At 48.9% G+C, this 17,415-nt stretch overlaps 1 protein-coding gene across 2 annotated transcripts in view; it reads right to left on the minus strand.

Moving 5' to 3' along the window:
• BAK1 (BCL2 antagonist/killer 1) overlaps nt 1–17,415 on the minus strand; it is an 85,135-nt gene that overhangs the window by 40,102 nt on the left and 27,618 nt on the right. For both annotated transcript variants that reach the window (XM_083173098.1, XM_083173099.1), the window contains exon 2: nt 8,443–8,556. In XM_083173098.1, the coding sequence (XP_083029224.1) occupies nt 8,443–8,500 (58 nt within the window). In that variant the 5' untranslated portion in view covers nt 8,501–8,556. The remainder of the gene's footprint in view (nt 1–8,442; nt 8,557–17,415) is intronic.

Consider the following 17,415-nt stretch of genomic DNA (forward strand, 5'->3'; position numbering starts at 1 on the left):
AGCCTGCCTGGTGCTTTCTATACTGCATTTCCCTGGTGCAACTGTTGTTTTTGCTCCCTGGTGCTTTCTATACTGCATTTCCCTGGTGCAACTATGTTTTAAGCCTGCCTGGTGCTTTCTATACTGCATTTCCCTGGTGCAACTATGTTTTAAGCCTGCCTGGTGCTTTCTATACTGCATTTCCCTGGTGCAACTGTTGTTTTTGCTGCCTGGTGCTTTCTATACTGCATTTCCCTGGTGCAACTATATTTTAGCCTGCCTGGTGCTTTCTATACTGCATTTCCCTGGTGCAACTGTTGTTTTTGCTGCCTGGTGCTTTCTATACTGCATTTCCCTGGTGCAACTATGTTTTAAGCCTGCCTGGTGCTTTCTATACTGCATTTCCCTGGTGCAACTGTTGTTTTTGCTGCCTGGTGCTTTCTATACTGCATTTCCCTGGTGCAACTATCTTTTAGCCTGCCTGGTGCTTTCTATACTGCATTTCCCTGGTGCAACTGTGTTTTAGCCTGCCCGGTGTTGATTGTAGTGCAATTACCTGGTGTTATTTCGTTCCCCTTCTCATATACTCTTGTTCTTTTGCAGTTACCGTCCTCAGAGGAAGAGTGGCTCAAGGTCGCAGCAGATTTCCGTGACAAGTGGAATTTTCCGAACTGTGGCGGAGCTGTCGACGGGAAACACGTGGAGATAATTCCTCCACACAATTCTGGGTCCTTGTATTATAATTACAAGGGATACTTTAGTATTGTTATGATGGCCATTGTGGATGCCAATTACAGGTTCCTCTACGTGGACGTGGGAAAGAATGGTCGTGCCTCGGATGGTGGTTCCTTTAAGGACACCCTATTTTACCGCAGCCTTATTTCTGATAGCCTCCATCTGCCCACATCCTCTCAGTGTACAAATGGCATGAACTTTGTATTTGTTGCTGACGAGGCCTTTGCCTTACACAAACATGTGATGAAGCCCTATGCCAAAAGGGGGCTAACTCAGGAAAGAAGAATTTTTAATTACAGACTATCGCGAGCGCGCAGGACAGTTGAGAACGCCTTTGGGATTCTGAGTAATCGCTTTCGAGTATTCCACACAGCGATAAATCTGCGCATGGACAAGATTAACTGGGTGGTCTTGGCATGCTGTGCCCTTCATAATCTACTGCGCACAAAGAAAATGGCCCGCCACCACCCATCCCATACTGAACCTCCCGAACCACTTCAGCCACAAACCCCTACACCAGCAGTGGGGTTCACTGAACTCCAACGTTCAGGGGCTACTGGTGTGTCTACCACTGAGGCAAAAAGAATCAGGGAGCAGTATACTGCTTACTTTAATGGGGAGGGTGCAGTGTCCTGGCAAAATGATGTTGTGTGATATGATTATATTACAAATGTATCATACAACGTTTAAAGTACCATGTTTTAACTTCAAATTATATTGTTGTTTGTTCAAAACTGAATGTGTTCCCATTTGTTTTGTAATGTATTCTTTTATTTTCCATGACATGTACAACTCTCAAATAGGTGTCATATATGGGTCCAACAGTAGGGATCCCAGCAGGCATTATGCCGTTGACGGGATATTGACCCCTGCTTTTGAAAATGCGTATAGGGCGGGGTCATTGTTTATTTAACTGGGGAGTGGCGACAGCAAGGAGGAAGCAATCGTTCACCCTCTGAATACCGACCATGGGTTGTGAACAGGTATGGAGCTTGTCCATTGTCCCTTGTGTGCCCCGCTGTTGATGTTTTCATAATAGGGATACCAACCCAGGTAAATAGCCCCATCCACTAGCTCTCTCCCCTCACACCATCCACTCACCTGCTCATCTTGTATAAGAAAATACAATTGTTTTCAGTAAAAAACTTTATGTAAAAATTTAAATTTTTACATATACAATTATTAAATAACTCTCATAAAATAGCAAAGAATTGACAATAAATTGTCATGAGATAAAACATTTCCCAACCAATGGAAAATAATATTTAACAAAGTGCAAACATGTGTTTGTTGAGTACAATGGGGCAGATGTATTAAGCCTGGCAAAGAGATAAACTGGAGTTAAATTGCAAGGAGATAACGCACCAGCCAATCAACTCCCAACTGCCATATTTCAAACACAGCCGATTGGCTGATGCGGTATCTCCTTCCACATTAACTCCAGTTTATCTCTTTGCCAGGCTTAATACATCTGGCCCAATGGCCCACATACAGTGGAATGCCACAGGCAAGGTGATATGTTCCATTCCCCAACATCAACGAAGAAAGTGCAACCGCATGAACTGATTTTTTTTAGAAAAATGCTTGCAACAGCAACTGTAATTTTACATTTGCAACAAACCAGGCTCATCACCTTGCAGAGTGGCATGGGCACTCATCCAAGCGGAGCAGGTGCTACTTGAGGAACTATAGGTAGGTGATGATGTTGGGGAGTGATCACTCAAGGCAAATTGGTTGTTTGGGTTTTGTGTACAAGTATTCGGTGTAGGTGGATATGACGGATAATGTGGATTGGTTGGTGGTGGGAGAGGTGGCCAATGCAATGTCTGCGATGGTAATATGGGGCTCTCTGGTAATTTACCATTTTGAGCCCTTATTAGCGCATCGTATACAATGCTTTTAAAACGAAGACGTTGGAACTGATCCAACGACTGCAGTTCAGATGCGATGTTCATTCCAAAATTTTCATGTTCATCTGGGGGCTTCTGAAGAACCTGTTCTGCACGCCTCAGAAATTGCTCGGCAGACAATGGTGCAGAGCTCGTACTCTGTGCAGTAACCCGACGTCTTCTTGGCGGTGGTGGGCGACTTGGTTGCGGAGGAGATGGCTCTGCGTCAACTAAATCGACATCTGTAGGCTCGCTGATGGAGACATCATGGTCGCTCCCTGGTGCTGGCTATAATAAAGGTATACAAAAATAAATTACACAAACTTTCAAAATGGTATTGAGCCGAATAACCATGACACTCCAAAAATTGTTGAACTACACATGCCAGCATGCACTGCATCATTTTTTTTTTTTAAAATAGACTAAAAATTTTTGTAGTGCTTATCGTCATGTGCATTTAACAACAGATGGAGTGTATAGTTGTAAAAAAAATCTTGAATGATGTTTGTCCTTTGTACATATACTTACCACCTTATCTTGATTCTCGACAACTACCGGTGGCATATCCCTCATCATCGAGCAATGAGATTGAGTCCTGGGCTCATCCTCAAGGGTGAACAGGAGAAGATTGTAGTACCACAACGTGGGCTTTCTGACTTCATCCGCCCCTGCTCCCGAATGCTGTGACTCCTTCACTCTCTTGTGTTCCTTTAAAAACACTGTTCTGAAATTTTGGATCTTCTTTTTGACCCATTTCAAATCCGCTTGACTTTTACGGACTTTACAGTACTCAATGAGCTGCTGGTATGCCTTCGCTTTTTTGTCCTTGTTTGCATAGTCTTTGGAGGTTATTTTCCAGACATTCATGGGACTGATACAGTTCCAGGAATCCAGTCCAGTGGTCTTGTTCAGTGATTTCAGCTGACATGTCTGTAAATGACAAAAGGATTCAATATACAATATTTTTAAAATATTTTAAAATGCACCAGGCAGGCGGAAGCACTTTGCACCAGGCACTGCATGCATAGAATTCACCAGGTAGGCAGCAACACTTTGCACCAGGCACAGCACTCACAAAATGCACCAGGCAGGCGGAAGCACTTTGCACCAGGCACTACATGCATAGAATTCACCAGGTAGGCAGCAACACTTTGCACCAGGCACAGCACTCACAAAATGCACCAGGCAGGCGGAAGCACTTTGCACCAGGCACTGCATGCATAGAATTCACCAGGTAGGCAGCAACACTTTGCACCAGGCACAGCACTCACAAAATGCACCAGGCAGGCGGAAGCACTTTGCACCAGGCACTGCATGCATAGAATTCACCAGGTAGGCAGCAACACTTTGCACCAGGCACAGCACTCACAAAATGCACCAGGCAGGCGGAAGCACTTTGCACCAGGCACTACATGCATAGAATTCACCAGGTAGGCAGCAACACTTTGCACCAGGCACAGCACTCACAAAATGCACCAGGCAGGCGGAAGCACTTTGCACCAGGCACTGCATGCATAGAATTCACCAGGTAGGCAGCAACACTTTGCACCAGGCACTGCACTCACAAAATGCACCAGGCATTGGATATGGGTTTGTTTATCTCCAGGGCTAGCCAGTCACCCATTCAGCATCCCACCACACAAGGCCAAACCACCCACCCCCACAACATAAATAACTACAAACATGAAGCGCTCAGCACATACTCTACTACATAGCAGCCGCCACCCTACCCTCACCACCACACGAATAAACTCACCAATTTATTGAAGAATCCACCCCTGCCGTGTCCTGCTACGCACGCTGGTTCTCCTGATGCCATCAGCAGCGAAATGGCGCCTGGGAGGTTCCTGGGAGTGGCTACATCGCTTTCCGTCGCTCGTTGTCCGTCGTTTTTCATCGTTTGCCGTCTTCGGCACTGTACGATGTAAACGATGATAGACGAATTGACCTGCATGCAAGGGCGATGACAGACATGATGACCGACCTGCGGGGACGCGCATCGTCGTTTATCGCCCATCGTTTAATGCTAAAAATGTGTACGATACCAAACGATGTTAAACGATTAACGACCATGGATAATCGCTCAAAATCGTTGCAAGGGGGTTAAATGAATGGAATCTTTCATAGTCGTGGGCATAGGATCTTTGTGTCTGTATGGGCCTTTAGTCTTTCTTTCCTTTCCCGCCCCACTCCTCTTACATGGGTAAATTTATTATGGCGGCGCTAAACGCGCAACTATAACAGTTCCTGCTTCTCCTCATTAGCGAGGCGAATCAGGAGGGGAGATCGACAAGATGTATCAACATCTTGTCCGCCAAAGTGGGGGAGTGCTAATTCCCCCCTCTGTCGATGTCCCCTCCTGGAGACAGCGCATCAGTTAATACTGACGCGATGTCTCCTGTCCCCCCGGCCGGCTTACTGCACATGCGCGGGATCTCGCTACTCTCGTGAGATCCCCAGCGCAGCTCAGAGCCAGCAGCAGGGACAGCGCTGTCTCTGCTGTGGGCATAGGGCATTGCCCCCTGCAGCTGTCGAAGTCGATAGCTGCAGGCAGGGCCGGTGCAAGGCACCGGAGCGCCCCAGGCGAGGGGGGGTGGGGCGCCCCGGTGCCTACGGGGGGGGGGTACCTGCGGCGCTGTGTGATCTGGCGGCGGGGTCCCTGCAGTGATGCACGCTATCCGGCAGCCAGGCGGCGGCGCGGGAAGCGCTGATGGGTTTGAAAACTCGCCGCACGCTGATTGGCTGAATCTTAGCCAATCAGCATGCGGAATGTTTTCAAACCCAGCAGCGCTTCCCGCGCCGCCGCCTGGCTGCCGGATAGCGTGCATCACTGCAGGGACCCCGCCGCCAGATCACACAGTGCCGCAGGTACCCGGCACGGACACCCCTGCAGCCTCCATGCGAGAGGCGAGGGGCGAAGTGCCGCCCTCCAGTGGCTGGCGCCCTAGGCAAATGCCTAGATTTGCCTAGTGGTGGCGCCGGCCCTGGCTGCAGGCGGCGGACCGTTCATAAATTAGGCAGGAGGCAGGCGTGCAGTACGAAATATCGTAGCTGCGCTATGCCTCCTGCCAGTGGCGTAGCTAAGTTTTGGGCGCCCTCCGCCATTAGGGGGGGGGGCGCCCCCCGCTGCCGCCCTGCCCGGCCCCGCCAAGCACCCCACCCCCTCCCGCCGCCCATGCAAACCCCCCCCCAATCCCCCGCAGCCAGTTACCTATCGTGCTGGTCCCGGCGGCTCCGTTCTTCTGCTGAGGACCACCACAAAATGGCCGCCCCCGTACAGCAGACAGTTTCAGAGAACTGTGTGCTATATGGGGGCGGCCATTTTGTGGTGGTCCTCAGCAGAAGAACGGAGCCGCCGGGACCAGCAAGATAGGTAAGTCTGTGGGGGATTGGGGGCACCGCAGCCCCCCGCGCCCCCACATGCACAGCGCCCCCCCGCAGTGGCGGGGGCTGCGGTGCTATAGTTACGCCGCTGCCTCCTGCCCCACACCGCCGCATGCTAGACACCCGCTCAGCGGGTGTCATAGAACAGGGGAAGTGCTATCCCCTGCTTTAACGCACGGGGATAGCGCATATTCCCCTGATCGACATTTAATAAATCTACCTCACAGTACCTGACCGTCTCCTCCTAACCACTCCTTTTGGGGGCCCTGCTCCTCCTTACCCGCAGTAGGGATACGGACATTAGGTCGACCATATTAACCCCTTCAGTGGTGGGATTTTCATGTGTCAACCTAAGCCATGTTGACCTTCAGTGGTCGACCCAATGTATGTTGACCTAATATTGGTGAACCCAATGACCCAACCCCTATAAAGGGTGGAATGGAGCCGCTGCACATGCACAGTAACAGCATATTTTCCCACCTGCTCTGTGTGTATGTCTGCTCTGTGTGTCTGTGTGTATGTCCAGGTCCGTCTTTTCATATGGGCTTAATGGGCACTTGCCCAGGGGCCCCAGGTGTATAAGGGCCATACTGATAGCTGATGATCCCCTTTTTCCAGGTATACCAGAATTTTGAAAATCAGCCCTGTGGAACTGGAGCTATCCAACTTCAAAGCAGCAGTCCACATCTGACCTGTTAATTGCAATTCCCAGTCAGATTTCTCAGGTTCTTTCTGACTTAGATTTTTACTGAGAGTATATTCCAAAAGCTGAGACTCTCCCCTTTCTGTCGACACTAGAGGCTTGTCTCTACCATGGCCAGAACCAGAGATATCAGCCTTCCAGCAGCCGGTCCCTGCTCCAACTCCAAACATCTGGTGTACAGTTTTATATTTTTGTCAATGGATTTCTCTGGCTCAGTCCTGATCTCTGATCCCCAAGTCTCCAGCACCTCCTGAAAGTTGGGACTCTAGGTTTTTATACTATTGAAGGCTAAGAAATCTATTTCCAGATAATGGCGATATCTGCAGTAAAACAAGCTGCCCCCAGAAAATGACAAATATTAAGGCCACTCCATTATCCAACCGTCCCCTGTGTATAAAACACCCCCTACCTCCCTGGAAGTCATTTACAAGGGACCCTTTATTCAGCTCAATGCCCCCTTCCACACGTTAGTGTTCTCCCTCCCACCACCTGTGCAGTAAAGGAGTAATTAGCAGAAGTTACCACTCCAGGTCCTACATGTTAAGTGGAAGATAGAGCACCCCCTACCACCCGTGGGACATCAAAGCTGCTGCTGATAGCACCCCCACCCCTAGGAGGGCAGAATGGGTAAGGGCCCAAGTTCATTGCTTTGCCCAGGGGCCCACACTGCTGTTAAGATGGCCCTGTGTATGTCTGCTCTGTGTGTGTGTGTGTGTGTGTGTGTGTGTATGTGTGTATGTCTGCTCTGTGTGTATGTCTGCTCTGTGTGTATATGTGTATGTCTGCTCTGTGTGTGTGTGTGTGTGTGTGTGTGTGTGTGTGTGTGTGTGTGTGTGTGTGTGTGTGTGTGTGTGTGTGTGTGTGTGTGTGTGTGTGTGTGTGTGTGTGTGTATGTCTGCACTGGGTGTATGTCTGCTCTGTGTGTATATGTGTATGTCTGCATGTGGATCTGAGTGCTCAATCATTAAACCAGAAAGAATCTGGTAAGTGGCTTAACTCCCCCATCCACTAGCACAAGGTATGGCATGCAATACATCACATGTGATATCCCCATCCCCCCCACCCCCCCGGACAATGTATAATGTGTAATCCCAGTTATGTCTGGGGGATGTGATAGATCCTTGTGGCAGTCAGTGAGAACTGCAATAGCAATTTGCACAGGAACGCGCCTTGCATCGCAATCGCAGGAAAAGGACATGTGATGTGACAATTTTTATGCAATCCATCGCAACCAATCATTGGAATCACATGAAAAGTGCCCATAATGCACTAGTGGAGGAGGGCCTTTAGTATGATTATTGGGCTTGCATACAGCATGGGGATTATTCTGATTGATTTGCAAGGCTGCAAATTCACCTTGAGTGCACGCACCCTACATCTGCACATGTACAGAACGCGCAACATCGGTCGCACGGAGGACCGAACGAATGTGAATAACCCCTCGTGTCCTATGTACTGTATTACATAATCTGCTCTTTGTAGTGGCAGACTATAGCTTATTTCATGCTACAGTAATTATGCATCCTTTATTAGATGGCCACAATCACTCCAAAAACATTTGGAAACCACCCTCCAAAAAGCACATGGTTTCATCTGGATTTTAACTAGCTCTGATTGCTTTGTATATGCCTAAGGGAATGTAATATACTCCGAATCTCCCATTCTCTGTTGCTTTTACTACTTCTTTTATCAGTACCTGCCTTGACCAATCAGTGCTCTAGCTCATTATTACTTGAATTACAGGTGACTTACCATCTACCTGAGGTACATCTCCATTATCTTTTGACTCTCTTCTGCCCCCAGTCGCCATAGCTGACTGATGGAGCAACGACAAGGGTACTGTAGGTTCAGTGTAGTTCTGGGACCCTGAAATTCATAACATACTGCATGTAAGACATCAATAGAAAATCTAACTTTACAAATCTACAGTTTATTTTGACCTAAAAACAATTAGAAACACAGGAATTGAAACTTACAGGATAAAAGATAAATGCGGGTACAAAATAAAACAAGGTAAACACAAAATCTGATTGTTCACTATGGGCAACTTCACCTCTTAATTTTTACAAACAAAAGTAAATGTACCTGTAAGTTTAGTGAGGGTGTGTCAAGGCTGTGGGGAAATGAATGCAGATAAATATTTCTAAGGGTCTCATTGCTGCTAAGCAGATGTACCAGCTCGCCTTTTCCTTATGCACATATGTGCCCCATCCACTCAGTGTAGGATCTGAGCCTCTTAACAACTCATTCTCTGCTCTCAGAACTATGGACCACTCGCAGTGGCAAATTCCTTCTCAAATGGACAAAACCATGTGCGCTGCAGGTGGGGCAGATGTAACATGTGCAGAGAGAATTATATTTGGGTGAGTTATTTTTTTTCTGTGCAGGGAAAATACTGACTGTTTTATATTTAAACTGCAATATAGATCTCACTTTGACGTAAAACCCCACCCAAATCTGATTCTCACCACACATGTTACATCTGCCCCAGCTGCAGTGCACATGGTTTTGTCCATTTGAGAAGGAATTTGCCTCTGCGATTTAACCAGAATAAGGGCCTATTTTTCAGTCAGAAGCATGTGAACTTACACTTTATCGAATAACCATAGGCTCATAGGTGCCGATTTATGTTTTTGCTGGTGGGTGCTCAAGCCAAAAATATAGGGGAGTGGCTTCATGGGGAAGGGGGTGGCCACAAAATAATACGGATATATATTACGCAGCACAGTTGTCTCCAATATTCAAATTATGGCAACAGTGCCAAATACATAAATGCCCACACAGTGCAGGTACAAATATCCCCCCTACAGTGCCAAATACATAAATGCCCCCACAGTGCAGGTACATAAATGCCCACACCTGTGTGCCAGCGACGAGGGAGGGGGATTGCAGTGGGACACGGGCGGGTGGGCCTCTCCTGAGTGGGTGCTCATCAATTACCGTGGGTGCTCGGGCCCTCAAGCAGCCACAGAATCGGCACCTATGCATAGGCTACAGTATAAACTAAAAGTGGAGAAGATGCAAGGGGAAAGAGAAGTAATTTAAATGTGACAAAGAGGCCTTGGGTTTAGACGATTTGGTTGTTGTTACACTATTACTTGATAACACATATTACCTTTAGTTTATATAGTATACATACCAGGTCTGCCTACCCTCCCGGTATGGCCAGGGGGGTGCCAGAAATGGGGTCCCCTTCCCGGAGAATTGCCTGGCTCCTGCGACACCCCCCCTCCCCCCTCGGCAACAGAATTTGAAAAAAAAATTAAGATAGGCCGGCCACTGATTGGCTGAGTGCTCAGCACTTCTCGGACACAGCGGACTGTCCGCCCCTCCACAGCGCTGCACCCACACCGACAGCCCGGACTCCATGCTGCCCACACCTTCACATAGGTGTGTGCCAGCGGTGCTTTACCACTGGCACACACCTACAGATCGGACCAACACATCATGGGTGCTAAAAAGCACCCGCTATGTGCCGGCGATGGGTTCGATCCGACAGACTGAACCTGCAGTAGGTTTAATCTGTAGGGTCCGACCTGATGTGCATGAGACTTCTCTACACTTACTGTTAAGGGGCCCAAACCGGATGTGTTTGACAACCCATCCGACTGCTGGTTCAATCTGTCAGAACGGATCTATCAGCGGCACTTCACGGTTGCTTTTCAGCACCCACGATGTGTTGGGTCCGATCAGCAGGTGTGTGTCATGTGACATCAGCTGCACACCCCCGGAAGCGGATGCCCATGAAACACTGGGTGTTCCCATGTCTCAGCACCGCCACCACCCCGTCCCTCCCTCCATGCTGGGAGCATCACGGCGACACTGGAAATTGCCTAGGCCGTTCGTAATCAGGGTTTGCACACGCAAACTTCGAGCATCCGAGTGAACTGGAATCGACTACCATGTCCCCAGAAATGCCAGTTACATATCATGTCTCAAGTTGTGCCAGTTAAATAGTATGTCCCCAGTAGTGCCAGTTACAGATGTCCCCAGTACTGCCAGTTACATATCATGTCCCCAGTAGTGCCAGTTACATATCATGTCCCCAGTAGTGACAATTACAGATCTGAGATTATGTCTCCAGTAGTGCCAGTTACAGATTATGTCCCCAGTAGAGCCAGTTACAGATTATGTCCCCAGTAGAGCCAGTTACATATCATGTATCCAGTAATGCTAGTTATATATCATAGTACTGCCAGTTACAGATCATGTCCCCAGTAGTGCCAGTTGACTCGCAGCCTTGCAAGTCCACCATAGGCGTGCGCACGGGGGGTGCCAGGGGTGCACAGGCACCTCCTAATGACGCCCCCCTCGCTGCTGCCGCCACCTTCACTTTTAAAACGCTGGGCGGATGCTATCCCCCGCTCGGCGCCTCCTCCCCCCCCCTCCAAACGGCATCTCCATTCCCTCCTCCGTCGGGCAGCGGCAGCTTTCCCCCCCTTCGCTGGGCAGCAGAAGGGCCGTCCCCCCTCCGCCCGGCACCTCTATCCCTCCTCCGCCCGCCCGGCAGCGGCAGCTTTTTCCCCCCTTCACCAGGCAGCAGGAGGGCCGTCCCCCCCTCCACCCGGCGCCTCCTTCCCTCTTCTGCCTGACAAAACGGCAGCTTACTCCCCGTGGCAGAGCTCTCCCCCCTCCGCAGGCTCAAGGCAGCTCTGTCCCATATACACGCCACTGTGTATATGGGACAGAGCTGTGTATACAGCATTATGGGGGCATTACATTGCGTGGCAGTATGGGGACATTATGTGTGGCACTACAGGGGGAATTATGTGTGTGGCGCTACAGGGGGAATTATGTGTGTTTCACTATGGGGTGCAGCATGTCTATGGCACTATTGGGGCATTGTGTATGACATGAAAGGATTAGCATTATGTGTGCGGCACTACAGGGAGCATTATGTGTGTGGCACTACGGGGGGCATTATGCATGTGACACTATGGGTGGCATTATGCATGTGGCACTATGGAGGGCATTATGCATGTGGCACTATGGAGGGCATTATGCGTGTGGCAATACGGGAGGGGGGAATTATGTATATAGAACTAAGGGGGCATTATATGTGGGCAATAAGCATGTAATCCCCCCAGACATCAAGCATGCAATCCCCCAGGCAATGAGCATGTGTCCCCCCATGGGCAGCGAATATGTAATCCCTCCTGGCAATGAGCATGCAACTACCACTGGCAATGAGCATGTAGCCCCTGTGGCAATGAGCATGCAGCCCCCCACCACCGGCCATGTCAAGGAGCATGTAAACCCTGCAAAGAAGAATTTAAACCCTGGCATCGAACATGTAATTCCGGAAAACGAGCATGTACTGTAGGTAAGGGCACTTATATGGCATAATATGTAAGGGGCATTATGGTGTGTGGAATAATGTGTAATGAGCAATATGGTTTGTGATATAATATGTAACGTATACACCATATATGTGGTATAATGTGTAATGGGTATTTTGGTGCATGAAATAATGTGTAATGGGCATCACAGCATGTGGCATAATGTGTAATAGGCAATTCGGTGTGGGGCGTAATATGTAATTGGCATTACGGTGTGTGGCATAATAGGTAAATGGCATTACAGTGTGTGGTCTAATAGGTAATTGGCATCACAGTGTGAGGCATAACGTGTAATGAGCATCACAATGTGAGGCACAACATGTAATGGCCATTACGGTGTGTGGTATAACATGTAATGGGCATTAGGGCATGTGGTATACTATGTAATGGCTGTGTGACGTGTAATAGGCATTATGGTGTAAATTTTTGGCGCATGCTTTCGGCGCGTACTGTCACTATTTTACCAAAAAAATGTCAAGCCCTGGCATAATGTGTAATGGGCATTAAAGTGTGTGGCATTATGTGGAATGGGCATTACTGTGCATGGCTGTCATGAACCTGACTTGTTTCACATTTATTTCTGATGTTCCATGCCTGTCTGGTTCCTAGCTGCTGCTGTTGCAGCTGTTCTGCAGTCTCAGTGATTAGAATTCCTGTGAAGCTCCCTGAGTTCAGCACCAGTCACATGATCCCAGGTAACTCAAGGTATACTTCCTGGTTCTGCCTGCTGCTGCAAGCTGCAGACCATCAAGCAATCACCTGGAGGAATATAAGCCAGCTTCCCAGAGTCCTCCTTGCCTTGAACAAATGTTCTTTCTGCTTCCTGTGTGGTTACCCCAGAGACAGAGAATTCCAAGGCCCCTGGCTATCCAGTCTCCAGCGATACCTTCTCTTAGTGTCCTGCTGCTACTACCTGGTTCCGTTCATCTCCAGAGACTCCTGCTAATTACATCACTGCGGTTGAGTTAGCAAGTTATCCCCTGCAGAGAATACCGCTGACCCTGGCTAGCAAATCCCCACTAGCTTCCAGGCTAGACCTCTTGGCTCCCAGGCCAAACTACCTTCAAACCTATCAGTGACTTTTACCATCACAGTCCTGATCTGTCGACAGGCACTGTCTACCTCACAGTCGACACTCAGCTTCTGCCGTCTATCCCTGACTAACAACATCCGTGTCATCCCTGACGTCCATCAGTTGCTGTATCCAAGTATTGTGACATTATCGCTTATTGTCGACATTGTGTCCACTGTTTTCAAAGTGCCTCCAGAGACTCTGTGCTTCTGTCGTCTCCTGGTGATTAACAACATCTGTGTCATCTCCGACGTCCACCAGTTGCTGCACTCAAGTATTGTCACACATACACCTGTTGTCGACATTGTGTCAACTGTTTTCCAACGTGCCTCCAGAGACTCTGTGCTTCTGTCGTCCCCTGGTGACTAACATCATCTGTGTCATCTCCGACGTCCACCAGTTGCCGCACTCAAGTATTGTCACACATACACCTGTTGTTGACATCCTGTGTCAACTGTTTCCCAAAGTGTCTCCAGAGACTCCGACATTCTCTCCTGGTTATCGCCATCATAGACCAACGACTCCCAGGTCGTCATCTCCGGCTTCCAGGCCATCCTGCAGCTCCCAGGCTGCCAACTGTCATCACCGGCTCCAAGGCCATCCCGCAGCTCCCAGGCTGCCAACTACACCCCCGGCTCCCAGGCCGCCTCACAGCTCCCAGGCTGCCAACTACAACCCCGGCTCCCAGGCCGCCTCGCAGCTCCCAGGCTGTCTGCTATCACTCCCAGCCAGCGTCCAGAGGACCAGGGCAGGGGGCCGCGACCTGCTTGCCAGACGCAGCCAAGCCCATAGTTCCTTGCGGGACTCCCTGGTGAACACCGCTGGCAAGTTAGACTCCGCGCCCCTGCTTCTGGTCTCTGCCAACCCTCTGGTTCGCTGTGCCCGGGTCCCCAGTGTATGTCAGAGCAAGAGACTTTATATATATATATCTGCTCCCAGAATTACTCCTGTCTCAGTGACTCCCAAGGCTCCAGGCTTCCCAGCCTCACCTGAGAATCCGTCCTGTGTTCTCTGCTGTTGCTGCCGATACCACCTGTGCCTCCACTCGCCTCTCATCTGACTGCCGACATCCTACGTCGACAACTCCCGCAGCTTCCAGGCTGTCCACTGTCAACCCCGGCTTTCAGGCCGCCTCAACGCACGTCTCCAGTCTCCGTCCCAGCCTGCGCCCTCCACTGGTCCACCACGGTCACAGCCGGGAACACAAGAAACCCCGGTGCTGACAGTTTGTTCAAGGCCGATGGACTCGGCTCACGACCCAAGTGTGGGACCAGCGGCTCTTCCAGATGTCTTCGCCCGTATGAAGATCCAAGAAGCCACTCAGCAGTGCATAACGAAGAGTCTCCAGGGAGTATCCACTCGATTGGACACTATACAGCAGTCGTTGACACCTCCTGTGTCGACAGTCCAAAAATTTTTTGCATCACCTGCCGTCACCTCCTGTTTGGACGATCTCCAGCAATTCCTGGGTACCTCTAATCCATGTTCCGATTCAACTCCAGTTGTTCAAGTTTCCTGTCCCCGGTCACCCATGAGTTGTCCGTGGATTTCCCAGTCCCCTTGTCAAAAGGATTCTGAGCCTCTGAGTGCTCTTCATGGATTGTTGGAACAGCTACAAAGTCTTCTGTCCACTATTATTATGCTAATACCAGAGATTCTTCAGAGTACACAAGTTACTGCAAGAAGTTCTGCTCGATCCACTGCAATGAAACTATCCCCTGTTATTAACTCACTGAGAAATAATCCAATCTCTTCCATGCAGTGTGAAGACAAAGTCAAGAGATACTCACATCCCAAATGCTCGGAAGCTGAACGTCAGCGTCGCAGACAGCTCCATCTATGCTTCTACTGTGGTAGCGCTAGTCACCTTATTAGAGACTGTAACCTTTGTATGCCCAGGAAGGGTGACAAGCCTCAATGCCGCAGGCCTCCTATGCATAAGTATTCTGAAACATCTGCTTCCACGTTTTCTGCCTCAGTCACGCATTTTCCTAGTTCCAAGTCTGAGAACCAGAAGAGGATGTATAAGTCTCGCCTCCCTAAAAGGGTCTCGGATTCCTTTGTCCCAAGTAAAACATCTGTAGCTGTAGCCTCGGAGGAGGTACCTGATCCCGTAGCTCGTGTTGGGACATCTGAAGCTACAGTCCAAAGAAGTGTATTGAAAATATCAGCCTCCAGTGAGGCATCTGATGCTCTGACCCCAGCAGAGCTATCTGTTTCTCCAGTTCCAGAAATGGCACCCAAGCCATATACTCCAGGTCATCCTTCTTCCAGTGCCATGATGTCTACATCCTGTGTAGTCCAGGTCCAAGATGGACCATCTGAATGCCCGGATTCAGTCCGTTCCGGTTCCAGGCCGGATTCCGTCAGTCCCAGTGTCGAACTTCAGTCCGATCCTCTTAGTAATGAACTTCCCATTGTAAACCCAAAAAGGGGTTTAGGTTCAAATTCTTCAATAGACAGCCTGCTTCCAACGGATGAAGTTGTTTCCACAATCCCAGAGACTTCTTCCATCGTTCCAAGGACCTCACCTAAAGATGCTACTGTAAGTAGTTCCTCATTATACTTTGAAGATGATTTTGCCCAATTTCGCTGTATTGTTCAAAAAATCCTCGCACAGATGGATTCTGATCCATCAGTAGTCATAACTCCTGTTAACGCAGTTAGACTTTTACTGCTCTCCTTCAAAGGTAAAGCCTTGGAATGGGTTAACCCCCTCATCGAATCTAAGGATCCTATACTTAGTAACCTCTCGGCATTTCTAAAAGCAGTTCAGAAAGAATTCCCTCCTAAACCAGCTCCTTTGGGATCTTTGAAAAGTTCCACCAAGGTCACTAAGAGCTTATCCACTACTGCACCATCACTTTCCGAACAAGATCAAGCTATATTGAATCAAAGCATTTCTCAATTAAAAAATTGGAATTCCTCCACTGTATATCAGCAGTCTCAATCTGCTGGGGCATCCAAGCTTGAACCCGACCAGGTCCTCCAGGATCCATATATTAACAGTCGTCATATCTCCAGAAATAAAGATATTTCCATACCCCATTCCCCTGATTTAAGGTTGGGTGTAATTTCACTCCGTTCTTCTGCAGGTCCTTTTAGGAATTCTAGTCCCATGGATGTACCAGCTAACATCACTTCTGCCCCTAAAAAGAAGAATACTGATCATTCAGAGTCTACAATCTGTATTGGTTCTTCTACTCCACATTATTTACAGGACTCTCTAACTGATGCTTCCAAGAGAGAGGATCATATACGTCCAATAGAATTGGACTCAGATTCCGATTATGACCCGGGTTACGATGAAACTCCTTTCCAAGGAGGTTCTATCCTTCACAACAATGTTTTTCTCCAGGAAGATATCCCAATAAATTCAGGTTTTTTCGATGATGGATGGTCCACCTGTTCCGAAGATGAAAACTGGGAAGATCTGTGAAAAAGCTCAGTTTTGGACTTCTTTAGCACTCCTACCAAGTTCATTGGGGTGTTCGGAGTCCACCCCTAAAGGGGGGGGTACTGTCATGAACCTGACTTGTTTCACATTTATTTCTGATGTTCCATGCCTGTCTGGTTCCTAGCTGCTGCTGTTGCAGCTGTTCTGCAGTCTCAGTGATTAGAATTCCTGTGAAGCTCCCTGAGTTCAGCACCAGTCACATGATCCCAGGTAACTCAAGGTATACTTCCTGGTTCTGCCTGCTGCTGCAAGCTGCAGACCATCAAGCAATCACCTGGAGGAATATAAGCCAGCTTCCCAGAGTCCTCCTTGCCTTGAACAAATGTTCTTTCTGCTTCCTGTGTGGTTACCCCAGAGACAGAGAATTCCAAGGCCCCTGGCTATCCAGTCTCCAGCGATACCTTCTCTTAGTGTCCTGCTGCTACTACCTGGTTCCGTTCATCTCCAGAGACTCCTGCTAATTACATCACTGCGGTTGAGTTAGCAAGTTATCCCCTGCAGAGAATACCGCTGACCCTGGCTAGCAAATCCCCACTAGCTTCCAGGCTAGACCTCTTGGCTCCCAGGCCAAACTACCTTCAAACCTATCAGTGACTTTTACCATCACAGTCCTGATCTGTCGACAGGCACTGTCTACCTCACAGTCGACACTCAGCTTCTGCCGTCTATCCCTGACTAACAACATCCGTGTCATTCCTGACGTCCATCAGTTGCTGTATCCAAGTATTGTGACATTATCGCTTATTGTCGACATTGTGTCCACTGTTTTCAAAGTGCCTCCAGAGACTCTGTGCTTCTGTCGTCTCCTGGTGATTAACAACATCTGTGTCATCTCCGACGTCCACCAGTTGCTGCAC

This window comes from Crinia signifera, chromosome 2, assembly GCF_055691185.1.
Source record: "Crinia signifera chromosome 2, ASM5569118v1, whole genome shotgun sequence".
Taxonomy (NCBI): Eukaryota; Metazoa; Chordata; class Amphibia; order Anura; family Myobatrachidae; genus Crinia; species Crinia signifera.